General features: G+C 47.5%; 1 protein-coding gene across 2 annotated transcripts in view; it reads right to left on the bottom strand.

The window, feature by feature from the left end:
• Window positions 1-830: 830 nt before the first annotated feature.
• LOC129715745 (NACHT, LRR and PYD domains-containing protein 3-like) overlaps window positions 831-21,890 on the bottom strand; it is a 47,745-nt gene continuing 26,685 nt past the window's right edge. For both annotated transcript variants that reach the window (XM_055665599.1, XM_055665600.1), the window contains exons 4-10: window positions 14,221-14,392; window positions 14,054-14,119; window positions 10,467-12,192; window positions 7,478-7,564; window positions 1,763-1,933; window positions 1,179-1,346; window positions 831-1,042 (exon numbers count right to left, since the gene is read on the bottom strand). In XM_055665599.1, the coding sequence (XP_055521574.1) occupies window positions 955-1,042; window positions 1,179-1,346; window positions 1,763-1,933; window positions 7,478-7,564; window positions 10,467-12,192; window positions 14,054-14,119; window positions 14,221-14,392 (2,478 nt within the window). In that variant the 3' untranslated portion in view covers window positions 831-954. The remainder of the gene's footprint in view (window positions 1,043-1,178; window positions 1,347-1,762; window positions 1,934-7,477; window positions 7,565-10,466; window positions 12,193-14,053; window positions 14,120-14,220; window positions 14,393-21,890) is intronic.

Below are 21,890 nucleotides of genomic sequence, written 5' to 3'. Positions count from 1 at the left end.
TTTTGCCTGGCCTACTTTCCAATGCACATATGTTGCAGAATCCTTGGATTTGAAAGTTTCACCCTTGTTATATAGAAACATAGAAAATAGGTGCAGGAGTAGGCCATTCGGCCCTTCGAGCCTGCACCGCCATTCAATATGATCAATGAGTACAGATTTATCCTGCGTCACTTTCAATATTTCCCACATTTTGACTTATTTACCTTTGCTTCTCCACCTTGGGTAACTGCAATTTAGAACCGTTGCCCACACTGTCTTGGTGATTTTTCACAAACATGGTAAACACACCCATCTTGAAGGCTCTAGTGATACCCTCCACTGGAGATCCACCCACCTGGCCAGCCTTGTTCCTTCACAGTGAATCTGCAATAGCAGGCGCACCTCCCCCCCCCCCCCCAGCTGCACGCCTCAATTTGGAATCACGAGGTCCTTGCCGCATGCACCTTAACTAAGTTTGGAGAATGAGATGTCATATGTCCCCCTCCAGCTAACCACCCTCCAGTTAATAATTTAATTTGGCTGAAGAAGGTTCCCGACCCTAAACGTCACCTATCCATGTTCTCCATAATAACTCCTGACCCGCTGAGTTACTCCAACTTTGTGTCTACTCTTGTAAACCAGCATCTGCAGTTCCTTGTCTTCTGCACTGCACAAGCACTTACTCCTAGCGTCCTGGTCAAACATAATGAGTGATAATCTTTGCAGTTGAGGCAGTGGACTCCCCATATTTTGTTCCAACCTTTCTTCTAAAAGCGTCCTCTTTAATTCACTGCTCCAAACTACAGATAAAGGTAAAGCAATAAATATTGTTTTTGATAGACGCACCGAGGTCTGCTTGAATTTGTTTATTTCCTGAGCCAGCGCAGTGGAAACATTTGACACGGGGTCTGCAGCTGCAACTCTGAAATCTGACGGGTTGTTTGGTCCAAGGCGGTGGTTTACATGTTGCAATGTTCATATTGTTATACTGAGTCTATGTCTGTATTCCCGCACCGACATGAGTTGATTCTCTCCATCTGAAGTGAACATATTCCATCTCAACCTGAAACAGATTGAAGAATAAAGAGGACATAAACAAGTTGTACAACTATGTGAATAACATGAGACTGGGATTAATGTTTCAAATGCCAGGGAGACATAGCGTCTTTATTCCATGACGCGTTAACACAAAGGCTCACCCGATCGTGTCCAGATTGCGATGGGTCAGTATGAGGCGGTAAAGAGTGGGAACAGATTGGTCTGTGAACGAGTTTGATCCTAGCTTTAGTTCCGTCAAGGCGCAGTTTGCACTGAGAGCCGAGGCAAGATCTTCGGTGCAAGAATCAGTGAGGCCGGCACCATCCATCCTGCGGAGCAGAGAAAGGAAGCAACTGGTCACACTGTGCTGGACAGATGTCTTGGGACAGATAGTACCGCGGATGGTAGTTCGGCAGACCTCTGCTAATGGCCCATGCCTCTCCTCCCGGATCCAGGTGTGAAAATTGACTATCATTAAATACAGCGCACTTGCAAACACTTCAATACATCTGACTTGCATTGACCACATGGAGGAGGTGTGCTGTCCATTCTACTCTCTTGGTGGACCTTGTGTCATGCTAAACCTGCGTTTAATTCGTGGGCAGGTAACCCAGTCTGCAAAATACTAGTGTAAGAAAAACAGGTTAATGGGGCAGAAACGCTGGAGTCCAGTCAGAAGATCTGCCCCAATATTTAGTGTCAGATATCCAGTGATGAAACACAAAATCTTTCTCATAGTACTAACCGCAGTTTCTGTAGTTTACAGTCTGGGTTCCTTAAAGCCGCGAACACCAGTTTCAATCCTGAATCGCCCAGCTCGTTAAAACCTAGGTCGAGCTCAGTCATTGAGCGGTTTGCATTGAGAGCCAAGGCAAGACTCTCGGCACAAGATGGCTTCAGTCCATTGTTATAGAGCCTAGAGATACAAACAAGAGTGCAGTCAAAAATATAATAGATACCAATGCACACATGGAAATCTACGCACACTGCAAAGCTCAGCCACATTTCCCCGCAAGTCTCCATCCTGGAGCTTGCATAGCCGTAGCATCTGCCACTGTTCTTCATGTTAGTGCTTCTCCCTTGCTTGGCCTGTTATGCCGCAGTAAAACTCCCCTAGTCAAGCGGTTCCCTAGAAATGGATGCAGTATGCAGTGGGTTCAGCGATTACCAGCGTTCATTCTGTTTTTGAAGCCAGTCTGCCACAAAACATCCACGCTGACAACTTTTTCGACTTCAAAAGCACGCTTTTACCCCACTGTTGCCCCAATGTAGATCAACGGATAAAATTAATCCAGAAAAGTCCCAGAGGGACATGGGCCAAAAGTGTGCAGGTGGGACTAGTGTGGATGGGACATGTTGGGCAGTGTGGTCATGTTGGGCCTGTTTCCACGCTGAATCACTCCACTGAAAATGCTGCCAAAACTCAACAGGTCAGGTGACATCTGTAGTCAGTAGAACAGCTGGCGTTTCTGGTAAAAAGCTCTTGATCACAATGTCAACCTGCTCCTGATCTGCCCCTTTCGGATGTTCTATTTCAGCATTGATGAAGGATGTTCCTCTTCAAGGGGAGAGGAGAGGGGGAGGGGGTTAGGGGTGTGTGGGGGGGAAAGGAGGAGGGGGGGGGGGGGGGAGAGGGGAGGGCGCGGAGAGGAGAGGGGGAGAGGAGAGAGGGGGAGGAGGAGAGAGAGGAGAGGAGGGGGGGTAGGGGAGAGGGGGGAGAGGAGGAGGGGCGAGAGGAGAGAGGGGGAGAGAGAAGAAGAGGGAGGAGAGGGGGAGGAGAGAGAGGAGGGAGGGGAGAGGGGGGAGGGGGGAGAGGGAGGGGAGAGGAGAGGAGGGGGGAGGGGGAGGGGGGAGAGAAGGGGGGAAGGAGAGAGGGGAGAAAAGAGAGGGACGGTAGGAGGGAGAGAGGGGAGGGGGGGGGGAGGGGGAGGGGGAGGGGAGCGGAAGGGGGAGTGGAGAGGGGTGAGAGGAAGGGGGGAAGTGGAGAGGGAGGAGGGGGGAGAGGAGAGGGGGGAGGAGAGGAGGAGGGGGGAGAGGAGAGGAGAGGGGGAAAGGAGAGGGGGAGGGGAGGGGGAGAGAGAGAGGGGGAGAGGAGAGAGGGGGCAGAGGAGAGGGGGGAGAGGGGGAGGGGAAGGTGGAGGGAGAGAGGTGGGGGGAAAGGGAGGGGTAGGGGGGGGGGGGGGGAGGGGGGGAGGGGGAGGGGGGAGGGGGAGAGGGGAGGAGGCGGAGGAGGAGAGGGGGAGAGGAGGGAGGAGAGGAGGAGGGAGAGGGAGAGGGAGGGGGGAGGGGGAGGAGGAGGAGGGGGGGAGAGGAGGGGAAGAGAAGAGAGGGGGGGGAGAGGAGAAGGGGGGAGAGGAGAGGGGGGAGAGGAGAGGGGGGGGAGAGAGGAGAGGGGGGGAGAGGAGAGGGGGGAAAGGAGGGGAGGAGGGGAGGGGGGAGAGGAGAGAGGGGGAGAGGAGAGAGGGGGGGGGAGAGGAGAGGGGGGAGAGGAGAAGGGGGGAGAGGAGGGGAAGAGAAGAGAGGGGGGAGAGGAGAGGGGGGGAAGAGGAGGGGGGGGGGGAGAGGAGAGGGTGGGAGAGAAGAGAGGGGGGAGAGGAGAGAGGGGGAGAGGAGAGAGGGGGGAGAGGAGAGGGGAGGAGAGAGGAGAGGGGGGAGAGAGGAGAGTGGGGGGAGAGGAGAGGGGGGGGAGAGGAGAGGGGGGAAATGAGGGGGGAGGGGAGGGGGAGGTGAGGGGAGGGAGAGGAAGGGGAGAGGAGAGGGGGGGAGAGGAGAGGGGGGGAGAGAGGAGGGGGGGGAGAGGGAGAGGGGGAGAGGAGAGAGAGGGGAGAGGAGAGGGGGAGAGGAGAGGGGGGAGAGAGGAGAGGGGGGAGAGGAGAGAGGGGGAGAGGAGAGAGGGGGCAGAGGAGAGGGGGAGGGAGAAGGGGGGGGAGAGGAGAAGGGGGGAGAGAGAGAGAGGGGGAGAGAGAGTTTCATTCTCTCCCCTCCCGTCCTATCCCTCTGCTCCCCTGCAGGAGCGGGAGAGGAGAATGAGAGGAGAGGAGAGAGAAGGAGAGACAGAGGGAGAGAGGGACAGAGAGAGGGAGAGTGTGAGAGGGGGGAGGGAGAGAGAGAGAGAGAGAAAGAGGGGGATAGGGAGACAGAGAGTAGGAGAGAGAGAGAGAGACGGGAGACACAGAGAGAGAGAGAGAGAGAGAGAGTGCCTTTTTACTTCAACCCAAACCCAAACAACCATTTGCAGGCAGTGCTTTTTTACCTCTAACCATATTTCCATTTTCAAACCAAATTAAAAGTATTCACAGTGCTGTAGACATTTGTTCAGTGTCATTCAGAGCTCTGATTGAGGCACACCACTTGCAGAGACTGAGTGAGGCACACCACTTCCTGGTTTTATAGTCTCACCCTCCCTCCAGCAGGGGCAGCAGAGAGAATGGGGAATTTTGTAAAAACATTAATATCTCTGTCAATTGTCATCGACGGGAAAAATCCTTGGCACACATGCGGCGGAGGGGGCTCTGAGCGAGGTGGCCAAAAATGATGGCCGTAGGTGACGGCGTTCTCTCGGAAATCGCAGCACAGATGGCCAAAACCGGTCAAGAACAGACTTTTAGTAATATAGAAGTGCAGGAGGAGGCCATTCTGCCCTTCGAGCCAGCACCGCCATTCATTGTGATCATGGCTGATCGTCCCCCATCAATAACATGTGCCTGCCTTCTCCCCTATCCCTTAACTCCACTAGCCCCTAGAGCTCTATCTAACTCTCTCTTAAATCCATCCAGTGACTTGGCCTTCACTGCCCCCTGTGGCAGGGAATTCCATAATTTCACAACTCTCTGGGTGAAAAAGTTATTTTCTCACCTCAGTCTTAAATTACCTCCTCTTTATTCTAAGACTGTGGCCCCTGGTTCTGGACTCTCCCAACATTGGGAACATTTTTCCTGAATCTAGCTTGTCCAGTCCTTTTATAATTTTATGTTTCTATAAGAACCCCTTCATCCTTCTAAATTCCAGTGAATACAAGCCTAGTCTTTTCAATCTTTCCTCATATGACAGTTCCGCCATCCCAGGGATCAATCTCGTGAACCTATGCTGCACTGCCTCAATCACAAGGATGTCCTTCCTCAAATTAGGAGACCAAAACTGTACACAATACTCCAGATGGGGTCCCACCAGAGCCATATACAACTGCAGAAGAACATCTTTACTCCTATACTGAAATCCTCTTGCTATGAAGGTCAACATTCCATTAGCTTTCTTCACTGCCTGCTGTACCTGTAAGCCAAATTTCAGTGACCAGTGTACAAGGACACCCAGGTCTCGCTGCACCTCCCCTTTACCTAATCACATTGAGATAATAATCTGCCCCCTTGTTTTTGCCGCCAAAGTGGATAACCTCACATTTATCTATATTATATTGCATCTGCCACGCATCTGCCCACTCACTCAACCTGTCCAGGTCACCCTGCAACCTCCTAGCATCCTTTTCACAGTTCACACTGCCACCCAGCTTTGTGTCATCCGCAAACTTGCTAGTGTTGCTCCTAATTCTCTCTTCCAAATCATTAATATATATGGTAAACAATTGTTTTACCAACACCGAGCCTTGCGCACTCCACTCGCCACTGCCTGCCATTCTGAAATGGACCCATTCACTCCTACTCTTGGCTTCTTGTCTGCCAACCAATTTTCTATCCATGTCAACACCCTACCCCCAATATCATGTGCTCTAATTTTAGTCACCAGTCTCCCATGCTGGACCATATCAAAGGCTTTCTGACAGTCTAGATACACTACATCTACTTGCACCCCTTCATCCATTTTACTTGTCACATCCTCTGTCCTCCAGTACATCTGGGAGATCGTTTGTGTCTTCCTTAGTGAAGACAGATCCGAATTACCTATTCAACTCGTCTGCCATTTCTTTGTTGCCCATAATAATTTCACCCGTGTGTGCCTTCAAGGGACCCACATTTGACTTTGCTACTCATTTTCCCTTAACATATCTAAAGAAGCTTTTACTGTCCTTCTTCATATTCCTGTCTAGCTTCCCTTCGTACTTCATCTTTTCAGCCCATATTGCCCGTTTTATTTCCTTCTGTTGTCCTATGAAAGTTTTCCAATTCTCTGGCCTCCGACTACTCTTTGCTGTGTTATACATCTTTTCTTTTAGTTTTATTCTATCCCTAACTTCTCATCAGCCACGGTTGCCTCCTACTCCCCTTAGAATCTTTCTTCCTTTTCAGAATGAAATGATCCTGCGTCTTCCGGATTATGCCCAGAAATTCCTGCCATTGCTGTTCTGCCGTCATTCCTGTTAGGATCCCTTTCCAGTCTACCTTGGCCAGCTCTCCTCTCATGCCTTCATAATTCCCCTTTGTTCAACTGCATCACTGACACTACCAATTTAACCTTCTCCTTCTCAAATTGCACAGTAGACTGGGTCTCTATTCCATGGAGCGCAGGAGGATGAGTGGGTCTTATAGAGGTGTATAAAATCATGAGAGGAATAGATCGGGTAGATATACAAAATCTCTTGCCAAGAGTAGGGGAATCGAAGACAAGAGGACATAGGCTCAACGTGAAGGGGAAAAAGAATTAATAGAAATCTGAGAGTAACTTTTTCACACAAAGGGTGGTGGGTGTACGGACAAGCTGCCAGAGGAGGTAGTTAAGGCAGAGGCTATCCCAACGTTTAAGAAACAGTTAGACAGGTATGTGGATAGGACAGGTTTGGAGCGATATAGACCAAGCGCAGGCAGGTAGGACTAATGTAGCTGGGACATGTTGGCCGGTATGGGCGTTGGGCCGAAGGGCCTGTTTCCACGCTGTATCACTCTATTACTCTTCCAACAATACCCTTTTTATATTTCAGATTTGCTATTCTATTCTATTCTATTCTATATCTTAGTTTGGTTCGAAGATAGTGTAGAAATGGGCCCTACGGCCTATTGAGTCCACGCCAACTATTGACTAGTTCATACTAGTTCTCTATTATCCCATTTTCCAACTACTCCTCACACACAAGAGGTAATTTACAGAGGGCCAATTAACCTACAAACCGGCACGTCGTTGGATTCTGGAGGCAAACCGCAGCACCCGAAATAAATCCACGGGAGAGTGGCAAAATTAAAAGAGTCAGGAACTGAGATCAGGATGAAACCCGTGTCTCTGTTAAAGAAATCATTTATTTTTGAAACTATGTCGTCAGACAAAGGATAATGACCAGAAATGTTAACTTTGTTAATCGTGCCTCAGATGCTGCCTGGCCTTTTTATATTTTTCTATCTTTTTCATTCCCTTCTCTGAACAAGTTGATTGAACGCAGCTGCTTTGCGCGCACTTTAGTTGCTCCGCATCGAGACGGTGACAAGAGACACATACAGCCTGTGGCAAAGGTGTTCAATTTGGGCTCGGTATCGGAAAGTGATGAAGATGCCCCGACCTCTTACAATCTGGCACGTACCGCAGTCTCTGTATTTTACAGTCAGTCTTCATCAGAGCCGCAGACACCACCTTCACTCCAGAGTCTCCCAGTTTATTGTTCCCCAATCTAAACAGAAGCAGAGTGAGAATCTGAGTTAGACCCCCAACCCCGACAGAACACTCCCACTTGGACATGTCAGAAAACACGATAACATTTATAATCTCGTGTCGGAAGAGACTGCAGATGCTGGTTTAAACCGTAGACACAAAAAGCTGGAGTAACTCAATGGGACAGGCAGCATCTCTGGAGAGAAGGAATGGGTGATGTTTCGGACATAGACCCTTCTTCAGACTGGAGAAGGGTCACAACGCAAAACGTCATCCGTTTCCCAAGGGTGAACTGATGCTTTCACGCCATAATCTTCACGGCCGGCGCATCAGATTCATCCGTGTCATACTTTGGGTGAATCACTTTGGAAAAAGGCATCAGCTGTTGCTGTTAAACATTCCCGCTGGGTTTAAGGGACGCTCAGTGGAATTTCCCAGCATCAAATTCTAAATTTCCCCGAGTCCCGGGATTTGTGAGGATCTGGTGCAGTGGATACTCTGGGTGTGGCCAGTCCATCTGAATGGGCCAGTTTTTGCACGTTCCCTGGGCGAGCCATTCCTCATATACAGGGTACAGGTGACAGGGAATGCAGTCCTGTTTACCCAGCTACTCGGGAAGGCACAGAGTGTTTATCTGCTCCCGGGGTAAACTCCCTTGCTCAGTGTCATTTCCTGGCAAACTTTGGTGCTCTGTACAATTGGTTAGTGGTCTGGTCCTTAATCTGAGAACATTGGAGCCAGAGATGAGTAGCTGATGGGTGGGTGGGTAAGTTGTGTTGTGTAATGGGCTGTATCCTTACTGGCTGGAGGTAATGTCCAACCCTCGTGGAGAGCTGAGTTCGTCCACTGCCAGTTGACTGTCCAACATGAACCATTCTGCTGACAGTCGCAGTCCGGTCACCTTCACTCGAGCCACCTCGTCAAGATGGGCTGGTTGGACACACCGACCGCAGATAATGCCAGCCGAACTGCAGTAACGGTGAAAAGTAGCTTCGCCAATGGAAATGGCAGTGGCAGAGAAACACAGATATTAAAATGTTTCTTTTATAACGTCAGTGGTGGGCAAATTAATGGAAAGGATACTTAGATAATATATATAAGCATCTGGATAAACAGGGTCTGATTAAGAACAGTCAACATGGATTTGTGCCTGGAAAGTCATGTTTAACTAATCTTGAATTTTCTGAAGAGGTTACTAGGGAAATTGATGAGGGTAAAGCGGTGGATGTTGTCTATATGGACTTCAGTAAGGCATTTGACAAGGTTTCATATGGAAGGTTGGTTAAGAAGGTTCAATTGTTGGGTATTAATAGCGGAATAGCAAGATGGATTTAACAGTGGCTGAATGGGAAATGCCAGAGAGTAATGGTGGATGGCTGTTTGTCAGGTTGGAGGCCGGTGACTAGTGGGGTGCCTCAGGGATCTGTGTTGGGTCCACTGTTGTTTTGTAATATACATCAATGATCTGCATGATGGTGTGGTAAATTGGATTAGTAAGTATGCTGATGATACTAAGATAGGTGGAGTTGTGGATAATGAAGCAGATTTTCAAAGTCTACAGAGAGATTTAGGCCATTTGGAAGAGTGGGCTGAAAGATGGCAGATGGAGTTTAATGCAGATAAGTGTGAAGTGCTACATCTTGGCAGGACAAATCAAAATAGGACGTACATGGTAAATGGTAACAAATTGAGGAATGCAGTTGAACAGAGGGATCTAGGAATAACTGTGCATAGTTCCCTGAAGGTGGAATCTCATGTAGATAGGGTGGTAAAGAAAGCTTTTGGTGTGCTGGCCTTTATAAATCAGAGCATTGAGTATAGAAGTTGGGATGTAATGTGAAAATTGTACAAGGCATTGGTGAGGCCAATTCTGGAGTATGGTGTACAATTTTGGTCTCCAAATTATAGGAAAGATGTCAACAAAATAGAGAGAGTACAGAGGAGATTTACTAGAATGTTGCCTGGGTTTCAGCAACTAAGTTACAGAGAAAGGTTGAACAAGTTAGGGCTTTATTCTTTGGAGCGCAGAAGGTTAAGGGGGGACGATAGAGGTCTTTAAAATGATGAGAGGGATAGACAGAGTTGACGTGGATAAGCGTTTTCCATTGAGAGTAGGGAAGATTCAAAAAAGAGGACATAATTTGAGAATTAAGGGACAGAAGTTTAGGGGTAACATGAGGGGGAACTTCTTTACTCAGAGAGTGGTAGCTGTGTGGAATGAGCTTCCAGTTGAAGTGGTGGAGGCAGGTTCGATTTCATCATTTAAAAATAAATTAGATAGATATATGGACGGGAAAGAAATGGAGAGTTATGGTCTGAGTGCAGGTAGATGGGACTAGGGTAGAATAAGTGTTTGGCACGAACTAGAAGGGCCAGGATGGTCTGTTTCCGTGCTGTAATTGTTATATGGTTTTCTGGTTATAAAGAACTATAATTATCTGATCAGGAACAAACCAATATGACCTTCACTGGGAGCTGCAGTCATTGGGAAGATACTGGCCTGGTTATTGGGAACTGCTGAGTTGAATCAGTTTTGAAACAAATTAGTTTAGTTTGGTTTAGTTTAGAGATACAGCGTGAAATCAGGCCCTTTGGCCCGAGTCCGCGCCGACCAGCGATCCTGCACACTAACACTATCCTGCACACGTTAGAGACTATTTATAATGATACCAAGCTAATTAACCTACAAACCTGTACAATCTCCAGAGAAAACCAACGCGGTCAAGGGGAAAAGATGAGAATGTCTACAGCACCCGTAATCAGGATCGAACTCGGGTCTCTAGAGCTGTGAGGTAGCAATTCTACCACTGCGCCACCTTGCTGCCTCAGTTAGACCATGGCTGAATTAATTTGTTTTTTATGAGGCAACACATACACAGTGGGCAAGTTTACAATTTTGTGTCAAAACCAATGAAACTTACCCCAAATCCTGGCAAAGGTGCAGCCCGCGATGTAGCCGCTGGAGGCCTTCACACTGAATATTACAGCTGCGGAGATCCATGTGTTTGATTGTATCACAGAGACCAATGATATGCGACAGGACCTCGCAGTCAATCGGTGTCAGTCGCACTCCACGAAATGAAAGTGTCTCCATTGATCCCAGTGTGGCCTGAGCCAGTGCAGTATTTTGAGACTCAGACAGGTAGTGTAATGTGTTCAAGAGACTCCTTTTACCAGCTTTACTTCCTGTGTTTGCAATCTGACGCTTCACAACCTCCATCATCCAGGTAATCACTCGGCACGTTGTTTCTTGGGGAAATGGACCCAGAAACTCCTCCAGGTTCCCAGCGGACCCTGGAGAAGAGAGACCAGCGACAAAACGGAGAAATACCTCAAATCTCCCATCTGTGGTGCTGTACATTTCACTCAGGAATTTCATCATATCCCCGGAATCTGGAGTCAGGAATTGTGCGATGGCCGCTACGAACTCTTGGATGCTGAAGTGTGGGAAGGTGTACACCACGCTCCAGCCAGAACACTCCCTCTGCAAGAGTTTCATCAAGAACTGGGAAGGCTGCAGATTGTATTTGATCAAATCTCCATCTGTGAACACTATGACCTTCTCGGACACTGCTGTCAAGGCCATCTGACCAACTCTATGTAACACGTCACGGGGGCTCTCAGTCTCACAACTGTGTGTTCTTAGAATGTTGTAAATGTAGCGAGAATATAGTTGGGTGATGGTCTTGGGAATTTGCTGTTGTTCCCCGTGTCCTTGTGTGAAGAAGGGGCCCAGTGTCAGGCCGAGGATCCAGCAGTAGGAGGGGTTGTAGCTCATGGTGTACAGGATCTCGTTCTCCTTCACATGTTTGAAAACAGCTGCTGCCACCGTCCGATCTTCAAAAAGCCTGTTGAAATATTCTCTTCTTTCACCATCAACCAATCCCAGTATTTCTATCCACACACTGATCTCTGCCTTTTCCAATAAATGTATTGCAGTGGGGCGGGATGTCACGAGCACTGAACACCCTGGGAGCAGCTTGTGTTGGATTAAACTGAACACAATCTGAGATACCTCGCAAGAGAAATTGGGATCTGTGCACATGTGTTGAGGTTCTGTGTCTTCCTGACTGCGAGCAAAACCAGCTGTGTCCTTGAATTCATCCAAACCATCGAATATAAACAGCAACCACTCTGGATTTTCCCACAGCTTTTCCAGAATATTACTCAAGTAGGGATACTGATGCAGAATCATATCCGTCAAACTTAAACTACAATTAATAAGGTTTAAATCCCGAAAGTTCAATCGGAAGACAAACTGGAACTGTTGGAATATTTTCCCTGTAGCCCAGTTATAAACAATCTTTTGCACCATTGTAGTTTTGCCGACGCCTGCAACACCGGCCAGGGCAGATGAAATCCCAGATTTGTCTTGATTCTGGAAAAAGCTGCTCTGGAACAATTGATCAATCTGGATTTTTTTTGATATTCCAGGGAGACTTTTCTCTCTCCAGTCGTCATGGTCTTGGCTTGCTGCCAGCATCTCATGTCCCACCAGTCTCCGATCTCGAACAGTGGAAATGACCGTGAGCTCAGCGTATTTATCAATCAGCTGCAAAACCTTGACATTGCCATTTCTCAGGACAATGCTGACGTTAAGCTTTTCCGTCTGCACTCGCAGAGTTTCCCTGTGTTTCTGTTGGGCATCTTTATTTGAAAAAATGGTACATCTTATAACATATAACAATTACAGCACGGAAACAGGCCATCTCGGCCCTACAAGTCCGTGCCGAACTTCTGAGGCATAATTTGACAATCTCTGTAATTACTCTTTCCCTGCTATCTTAACTGAACTGATATATTTTACATTGCTTTCATATGCATGGCGTAGTCGATTCCAGAACACAACTTGAATGTGTACACAACGGATCCTTTTCAGAATGGCAGGCAGTGGCGAGTGGAGTGCCGCAAGGCTCGGTGTTGGGGCCGCAACTGTTTACCATATATATTAATGATTTGGAAGAGGGAATTAGGAGCAACACTAGCAAGTTTGCGGATGACACAAAGCTGGGTGGCAGTGTGAATTGTGAAGGGAATGTTAGGAGGTTGCAGGGTGACCTGGACAGGTTGAGTGAGTGGGCAGATGCATGGCAGATGCAGTATAATATAGATAAATGTGAGGTTATCCACTTTGGTGGCAAAAACAAGGGGGCAGATTATTATCTCAATGGGGTTAGGTAAGGGGGAGGTGCAGCGAGACCTGGGTGTCCTTGTACAGCAGTCACTGAAAGTTGGCTTACAGGTACAGCAGGTAGTGAAGAAAGCTAATGGAATGTTGGCCTTCACAACAAGAGGATATCAGTATAGGAGTAGAGAGGTTCTTCTGCAGTTGTATAGGGCTCTGGTAAGACCACATCTGGATTATTGCGTACAGTTTTGGTCTCCTAATTTGAGGAAGGACATCCTTGTGATTGAGGCAGTGCAGCGTAGGTTCACGAGATTGATCCCTGGGATGGCGAGACTGTCATATGAGGAAAGATTGAAAAGACTAGGCTTGTATTCACTGGAGTTTAGAAGGATGAGGGGGATCTTATAGAAACATATAAAATTATAAAAAGACTGGACAAGCTAGATGCAGGAAAAATGTTCTCAATGTTTGGCGAGTCCAGAACCAGGGGCCACAGTCTTAGAATAAAGGGGAGGCCATTTAAGACTGAGGTGAGAAAAAACATTTTCACCCAGAGAGTTGTGAATTTGTGGAATTCCCTGCCACAGAGGGCAGTGGAGGCCAAGTCACTGGATGGATTTAAGAGAGAGTTAGATAGAGCTCTGGGGGCTAATGGAATCAAGGGATATGGGGAGAAGGCAGGCACGGGTTATTGATTGGGGACGATCAGCCATGATCTCAATGAATGGCCTCCTCCTGCACCTATTTTCTATGTTTCTATGTATATCGTCCCAAATTCGGGCAGCTGTGTAATGAAGCAGGCAAGTTCTGTTCACCCGACCTCCCTGTCCTTGAATGTACATGAGTATTGGAAGAGTTTATTCATCATCCTAGTCCACCCACATCCTCGCTACTGTGTCCATCCCCTTGCTGAATATCACTACGCTCCTCTAAATGAGCCACTGGTTGCCTGCCGTGTCCTGTAGTTTTCATGGACTCACGCTGATGTCACTCCCACCCACTCCAATATTCAGTTGCCAGATATCATTTCCGTGATCACTGCACAGTGTTTCAGGCAGGCAGTATCTCTGTTGCATTGATTACACTAGGTGATGACGAATGGGAATTGAATGGACGTTGAATTGGTTACCTGGGGTTTCACCTGCTCTTCCATACAATGGGAAATTGTTGCTATTACTATACGTCGGGAACCTCGAGTCACCTGAACACAGGTAAATAGAGCAGGTGGTAATGGTGGAATTTATTTGGATGTGTGGGAATACGAGGGTTTACTAACATGATTTCATTGACTAGTAACATAAGGTGAGTGGTTGGTCATATTCTGGACTCTACTCCATTTTCAATCTACCTTTGCCATTGAAAAACAGTTCTATTCCTTACCACGCAGCGCCCAGCCAATCTCGAGTGAACCTCCTGCCATTTTTAATCCGGGAAGTTGCATAAAACCTGTTAAATGATTTCTCATTAATGAAAATGTCCACGTATGTTTTTGTCTAATATGCAATAATTGAATCTAAAACTGAAATCAACTTCTGAAATGAGCTCACCTGTTTCCCCTATTTCTTTTAGTATTTTGATCAACATTGGGTCCGTGTTCTGTATTTGCACAAAGGTTTCCCACATCACTCTCCGAGCCCGGGAACCTTTCTCCATCACCAGGTTCACGAGCAGTTTGGAGCTGTCCATTCGGTCTCCCTTGCCAGCAAGCTCAGCAACTCTCTGCCAAAAGTAACAGTGGATATTTATAAGCACTGACAGGTTCACACAGACAGTGAGTGAGCAGGATAAAAAGGGTTTCAAAAGGGTTCTAAGAGTAAACCTAGCAATTATAGACCTGTTAGTTTGACGTCAGTGGTGGGCAAATTAATGGAAAGGAGACTTAGAGATAATATATATAAGCGTCTGGATAAACAGGGTCTGATTAGGAACAGTCAACATGGATTTGTGCCTGGAAGGTCATGTTTGACTAATCTTCTTGAATTTTTTGGAGAGGTTACTAGGGCAATTTTACTTCGGAGTCACGTGAGTGACTACGTGAAGACCCCGCCAGCACGCGTGCGCGACATAGCGTCTCACGCAGTGCAACAGCGACGGGCGGGGGTGGAGCACTCCCGCGGCAAAACGGACCTACAAGGTAAGAAGAAAATTTATTCTGATGTTGTATTTCTTCCCCTTGCAGTGCTTTATGCAAGGGGAAGAATGTAACGGACACCTGGACCGCAGGCTGCGGGGAACCAGGAAGGTCCCGGCAGCCGACAGCCATGGGCGACCAGCGACTCCAGGACCGCAGGCTGTGATACCCGGAAACAGCGCAGCGGGCTGGAGGCAAGCAGAACAGGAGTCAGTCCGGCTGATAGACTCGGGGAGTCCGGCCAGGAGGACGCGCTGCCCAAGGGCAATGAAAGTGACCGTTTGGAGTGGTTACTAAGGTCCACTTACTGACTCCAACTCTGCTAAGCTGAATCCAGCGCCATGAGCCGTACAGCTCAAATCAGCGCAGCAGGCTGGAGGCAAAGCCCAGCAGGATTCAGCCCGGCCGATCATACTCATCTGAGTCCGGCCGAGTGCAGGAGATGGAGCAAGCTCACTATGGGAGTCTTCGCACTCCCACAACAGCACCTTATCGAGGGCTGTAAAACAATGCATCTCCCTCTACAGAGGAGAACATTGTGGACCAGGGCTGGGCTGGTCCTGAAGAAGGGGACGTGGCTGAAGAAACCGGCAGTGTGCAGGGGGTGCAGAATCCTAAGGAGCTACTGGGAGTGATCACCAAAATTGTGGATCAACGGAAAGTACCATTACAGACCACGCTGGCGGCCAGCATCGACTACCTGTACTTCCATCCTCTGCAGGAACATGTAACGAAATTACGGAGAAGTGTATGCCTCCTGTGAACTTTACTTCGTTAAAAGTGCCTGCAGCAAACAATGCGATCTGGGGGTACACTGGCACAAAAACCCAGGAGGTCAAACTACAGAAGTTTTAAAACTTCTGACAGCGGGCATATCATTGGTTGCTCACCCAGACGATGGCACAGAGATGACAGCAGGATTGACATTGCTCCGCAATACCCACTATGAATTCAATTGCTTGCGAGAGCAAAGTAAACCTGCACTAAACCCCAAATTTGCAGGGTTGTGCAAAACAGCTGCAACAAGAACTCGGGGGGGGGGGGGGGGGGGGAACGTGGCTAAACCAGTAAAAAAAGCTCGACGAAGAGTTTAAAGCCATCGGGCTCATAACAGGGTCATCAGCAACGGGCAGAACCTCAGACGGCAGCACCCCTATGCATCCACCAATGAGCGACCCTCATGGAAAACGTGCCAACCCCGCCTCGTCCGCAGGAGTTGAAGAAAGGGGCATACCACCGACAACCAGGGAGGTAGGTGGATCTGGTTCCTTCCAGAACACAAAGGTGTACAACCTGTACTAACAGGAGGGAATGTTACAATTGTTTTGGGAGACATGGAGGGATCATTGTTGGTACCTAAAATTTAACTGGATGGGGCAGCTATGGCAGAGTATAGCATTGCCTAATGGGCTAAACTTCAGCCCAAGACTGTTCACCAAGATATTAAAACTGGCCTTGGCAATACTTAGAAACAAAAACATATTGTCATGGCATATCTTGATGATATATCAATTGTGGGGAAAAACCCTGGATCTAGCTAAATCAGCAGTTTTAGCTACCAAACATAGGGTGAAACTCTGGGGTCATCTCCATCCAGATAAATCTAAGTTGATGGCATCCACAACTATGGACTTTCTGGGATTTACAATTAACGTTATCCATATGTCTGACATAACAACATTGCCATAGAGTAAAGCAGCAGACTTGGTGGAAGCCTACAGCAAAATTAATTATTACAAAATAAACTATCTATTCGACAGGAGACAAGAGTAATTGGAAAACTAGTAGCAGCATTTCCAGCTACTCAGTTTGGGCCTTGCATCATTAAAGCTCAAAAAGGGCAAAAGTGCAAGAGCAAAAACACCTTGCAGGTCACTTTGATCGACCTATGCAGTTACCAGTCAAAGCAATTCGGAGTTATAATGATGAAAGGCAATACTTGGCATAGTTCCAGCCCATCATTATTAGTAATCATCATTACTAAAAACACTGGGTATAAATTATTTAGAGATGTTGGGTGCGTTTCTGGACTGGTGTAGCGTATAATACAGCTACAATCGCCAACATCCTGGGAATTCCTGTCCAGCCTTCATGTAGATGAAGGACTGAGCTGCAGCGCTATAATTGTGCAGGAGTGCCCTGTCAGCTTGCTGGTGGCAGGCGCCACGACAACTCTCCATGGGATCCCACCCTCGAGTTGCCAAACTTATGAGGATTATTTACAACACTAACCCTCCTAGAGTGAGGTACTCCCATATCTGGGACGTCAGTGTTGTACTAACATTGCTAGGGGCACCAGCAATGTCCCTGTCCCTGGGGGGGAGGAAACTGACATTTAAAAACAGTATGCTGATAGTACTGGTCTCAGCTCTAAGGGTCCAGTTTCTACACAAACTGAGACTGGGGATAAATGATGGCATCTCCAGAAAAGATAACTTCGCATATTAGAGCTTGTTAAACAAGATAGACCAGGAACATCAGGACAAAATTTGGAATTACAGGTAGACCCATCTGACACCCGACTGTGTGTAATGACACACCTTCTACTATACCTTAAGACTACTAAAACTTAAAGAGGAAGTAAATTGGCACTATGGGCAGCCATAAAGAGCCTAATGGCCGGGTATCAGCACAAGCCATCGCTAGATGGCTCACACAGGTTTGGGAGCTGCTGGGGTGGATACTGACATCTTAAATCTCTATCCACAAGGGCAACAACAACACCGGCAGCAAGAGACAAGGAAGTGCCTGTGGACCATATCCTGGCAACAGCAGGATGGTCTAGAGAAAGACCTTCCAATTCTTTTTAATAAGCCAATAACCAAACCTGCGATATTGCAGAATCAAGTTTGAATTCTGTAATATATTTAGCCCTAGGGAGCATTATTTTTCTTAAAATAATTTGTTATTGTTTGAATTAGATACATGTCTGAATACGATAACATACTTCCCCCCTTGAATGACTTCGGCAGTGAGTGAAGCATGGACTGTTCCACGGCTTGAAATCACAAATCTTTAAAATCTTCAAGTAGTCACTCACGTGACTCCAAAGTAAAATAGTAAGATTAAACGTGAACTTATCAGTTTGAAGTTTGATCTTTATTTTATGAGGAGTTACGATGAGGGATTACGTGCCCTCCGCTCCCGCTCTCTATTATAAAGGTCAACTGGTATATTAGTTCTTCTTATCTTACTATGTTTATTTCAATTACTATTACTGTGATTCCACACAGCTGCTTTGAAGAATGTCGCACACGTGTGCTGGCGGGGTCTTCATGTAATCCCTCATCGTAACTCCTCATAAAATAAAGATCAAACTTCAAACTGGTAAGTTCTCGTTTAATCTTACTATTGATGAGGGTAAAGAGGTGGATGTTGTCTATATGGACTTCAGTAAGGGTAAATACCCACCAATTGTTGGGTATTAATAGTGGAGTAGCAAGATGGATTCAACAGTGGCTGAATGGGAGATGCCAGAGAGTAATGGTGGATGGCTGTTTGTCAGGTTGGAGGACGGTGACTAGTGGGGTGCCTCAGGGATCTGTGTTGGGTCCACTGTTGTTTGTCATATACATCAATGATCTGGATGATGGTGTGGTAAATTGGATTAGTAAGTATGCAGATGATACTAAAATAGGTGGTGTTGTGGATAATGAAGTCGATTTTCAAAGTTTACAGAGATTTAGGCCATTTGGAAGAGTGGGCTGAAAGATGGCAGATAGGGTTTAATGCTGATAAGTGTGAGATGCTACATCTTGGCAGGACATAGAAACATAAAAAATAGGTGCAGGAGTAGGCCATTCGGCCCTTCAATATGATCATGGCTTCTCTCCATACCCCCTGATCCCTTTAGCCACAAGGGCCACATCTAAATCCCTCTTAAATATGGCCAATGAACTGGCCTCAACTACATTCTGTGGCAGAGAATTCCAGAGATTCACCACTCTCTGGGTAAAAATGTTTTTCTCATCTCAGCCCTAAAATATTTCCCCTTAAACTGTGACCCCTTGTTCTGGACTTCCCCAACATCGGGAACAATCTTCCTGCGTCTAGCCTGTCCAACCCCTTAAGAATTTGGTAAGTTTCTATAAGATACCCCCTCAGTCTTCTAAATTCCAGCGAGTATAAGCCAAGTCTATCCAGTCTTTCTTCATATGAAAGTCCTGACATCCCAGGAATCAGTCCGGTGAACCTTCTCTGTACTCCCTCTATGGCAAGAATGTCCTTCCTCAGATTAGGTGACCAAAACTGTACGCAATACTCCAGGTGTGGTCTCACCAAGACCCTGTACAACTGCAGTAGAACCTCCCTGCTCCTATACTCAAATCTTTTTGCTATGAATGCTAACATACCATCCACTTTCTTCACTGCCTGCTGCAACTGCATGCCTACTTTCAATGACTGGTGTACCATGACACCCAGGTCTCGTTGCATCTCCCCTTTTCCTAATCGGCCACCATTCAGATAATAGTCTACTTTCCTGTTTTTGCCACCAAAGTGGATAACCTCACATTTATCCACATTATACTGCATCTGCCATGCATTTGCCCACTCAGGACAAATCGAAATAGGATGTACATGGTAAATGGTAGAGAATTGAGGAATACAGTTGAAGAGAGATCTAGGAATATCTTTGCATAGTTCCCTGAAGGTGGAATCTCATTGAGATAGGGTGGTAAATAAAGCTTTTGGTATGCTGGCCTTTATAAATCAGAGCATTGAGTATAGGTTGGGATGTAATGTTAAAATTGTACAAGGCATTGGTGAGGCCAATTCTGGAATATGGTGTACAATTTTACTTCGGAGTCACATGAGTAACTACGTGAAGAACCCCGCCAGGACGCATGCGTGTCATATCGCTTTCACGCTTGCGAAACGACAGGCGGGTTGGAGCGTTCCCCCGCAGCGGTAAGTTTGAAACCGCGACCTGCAGGTAAGTGATTTACTCTGCGGTAGTTTTTTGTCCCCCGCGCTGTTTCTACACGGGGGGGGGGGGGGGGGGGGGGGGGGGGGGGGGGGGGGGGGGGGGGGGGGGGGGGGAAAATTGGACAAAATTGTGTCCACAAGTGCTACAAGTAAAGCTGGCTGGGGAGGACCGCGAAGTTGCGGGAGCCAGCGGCAGCTGAAGGCACAAGTCCCGTAAGTGGGATCAGCTGTGCCGACTTTTGGTCCCTCGCCGGCCAGAACACTACGGCCGGGCGGGAGACTATTCAGAATGGGGCCGTCGACTTTGACAAGTCGAAACGGCAGGAGGCGGGGTGGAACGACGTTCCCCCGTAGCGACAGTTTAAACCTGGACCTGCAGGTAAGTGAAACTGCGGTCTTTATTCTGCCCATACTGTTTCACAGGTGGGGAAACATGGAGAGCTGTGCAAACAACGGCAGGCGGCACAGGAATCACCAGTAAGGGAACAGCTGTGCCCAACTTCGCTCCCGCACTGGCCAGATTAAACACCATGGCTGGGCGGGAGACTATACAGAACGGAGCCGTTGGCTTTGACAAGTCAAAACGGCAGGAGGAGGGGTGGAAGACGTTCCCCCTTAACGGCAAGTTTTAAGCGTGGACCTGCAGGTATGTGATACTGCGGTCTTTATTGTTCCCATACTGTTCTACAGGTGGGGGGAAACATGCACAAGACAAAGAAGTCGACCAGAGCTGCGACAAAGCTGGTGGGGGAAGACCGCAGAGTTGCGGAGGCCAGCAGCGGCCGGCGGCACAGGAATCACCCGTAAGGGAACAACTGTACCCGACTTCACCCCCGCACCGGCCAGATTAAACACTGCGTCTGGGCGGGAAGGCAAGAAGAAAATTAAAAGAGTCGAGGACTGACGAGTCCGACTTTGAGCAGCCGTGAGCGGCCAGCGACCGTGAGCACTGGAGCTCCAACATGACAGACTCCGGGAGATGGAGTCTAGTCACCGTGGGGATATAAAAAACACCCACAGCAGCAACGTAGGACTGCACAGTGCATCTCCCTTGTCAGAAAGGAGTACTGGGGGTCAATTCTGGGCTGACCCTGAAGAGGGGTTTTGACGAACAAAACTACAAGTGTGCAGGGGGTGCAGGAAGGCAAAATCTACTGGTCATGGTGTCCAAATACATACAGCCAGACCATGATGGACACCACTGCAAAAATACTTGGGACCAGGAAACTGCGCATCCCTGAATGTTCCAGTCATGGAAATAGCATCTGGAAACATGTCGGAGCAGGACTTAGGAAAGCCCTGGGGCACATAAAGGCAACAACATTAAGGATCTCCTACAGCCAAAGACAGCACCCTTATGCACCCACCAGCAGAACAAGAGAAGCTGGTGAAAGCTCAAAGGCCGGGCATACAGGACAGCGGTCTTTTAGACCATAGCCCAGACCGGCCTTTCTGGAAGATGCGCAAACCCCCAACCCAAAAATAAACCCAGACACCGGTGCCTCAACCTCCACGATGACCACACAGAAGAAGCAAACTTCCACTGGTAACAATGGAGGTAGGTGGGTCTGGTCCCTTACAAATTATAGGAAGAGTGGATAATACACACATTGGTGGGAGATTACACTCTTTTGGATACATGGTGTATATTAGCTACAGACACTTATATCCTAAGCAGTATCCAGGGATATACCATTGAATTGTGCAAAAGGGGTAATAGGTGAACCCAACACGATTGGCTGGAATTTGTGTCTTATATCTTTACCAAAAACAAAATAGATGGTGACAGTCGCATCATCATCGAATTGACCAAATTGAATACATTGTACTATATATTCAGTACAAAATGGGAACTGGTAACTGCTAAAGGACTGATTTCCAAAGGCTACTCCATGGCTAGCATCGACCTAAAAGATGCTTGCTATTCAGTGCCTACACGGACTGATCACAAACGTTATTTAAAAAAATTCAACTGGATGGGGCAGCTCTGGCAGTATAGAGCTCTACCAAATACATAATTATATGATCATACTAATTGTGGGCATAACTGGAGTTGGCCTAACCAGCTGTAACAGCCACCATACAATTGGGTGAAAACTGGGGTTATCATCCATCCAGTTAAATCTAAACTAACGCCCACCAACATAATGGATTATTTGG

The sequence above is a fragment of the Leucoraja erinacea genome, unplaced genomic scaffold (genome assembly GCF_028641065.1).
Source record: "Leucoraja erinacea ecotype New England unplaced genomic scaffold, Leri_hhj_1 Leri_136S, whole genome shotgun sequence".
Classification (NCBI taxonomy): domain Eukaryota; kingdom Metazoa; phylum Chordata; class Chondrichthyes; order Rajiformes; family Rajidae; genus Leucoraja; species Leucoraja erinaceus.
Note: the sequence above shows the minus strand (reverse complement) of the source record. Positions and strands in the feature narration are given on the sequence as shown.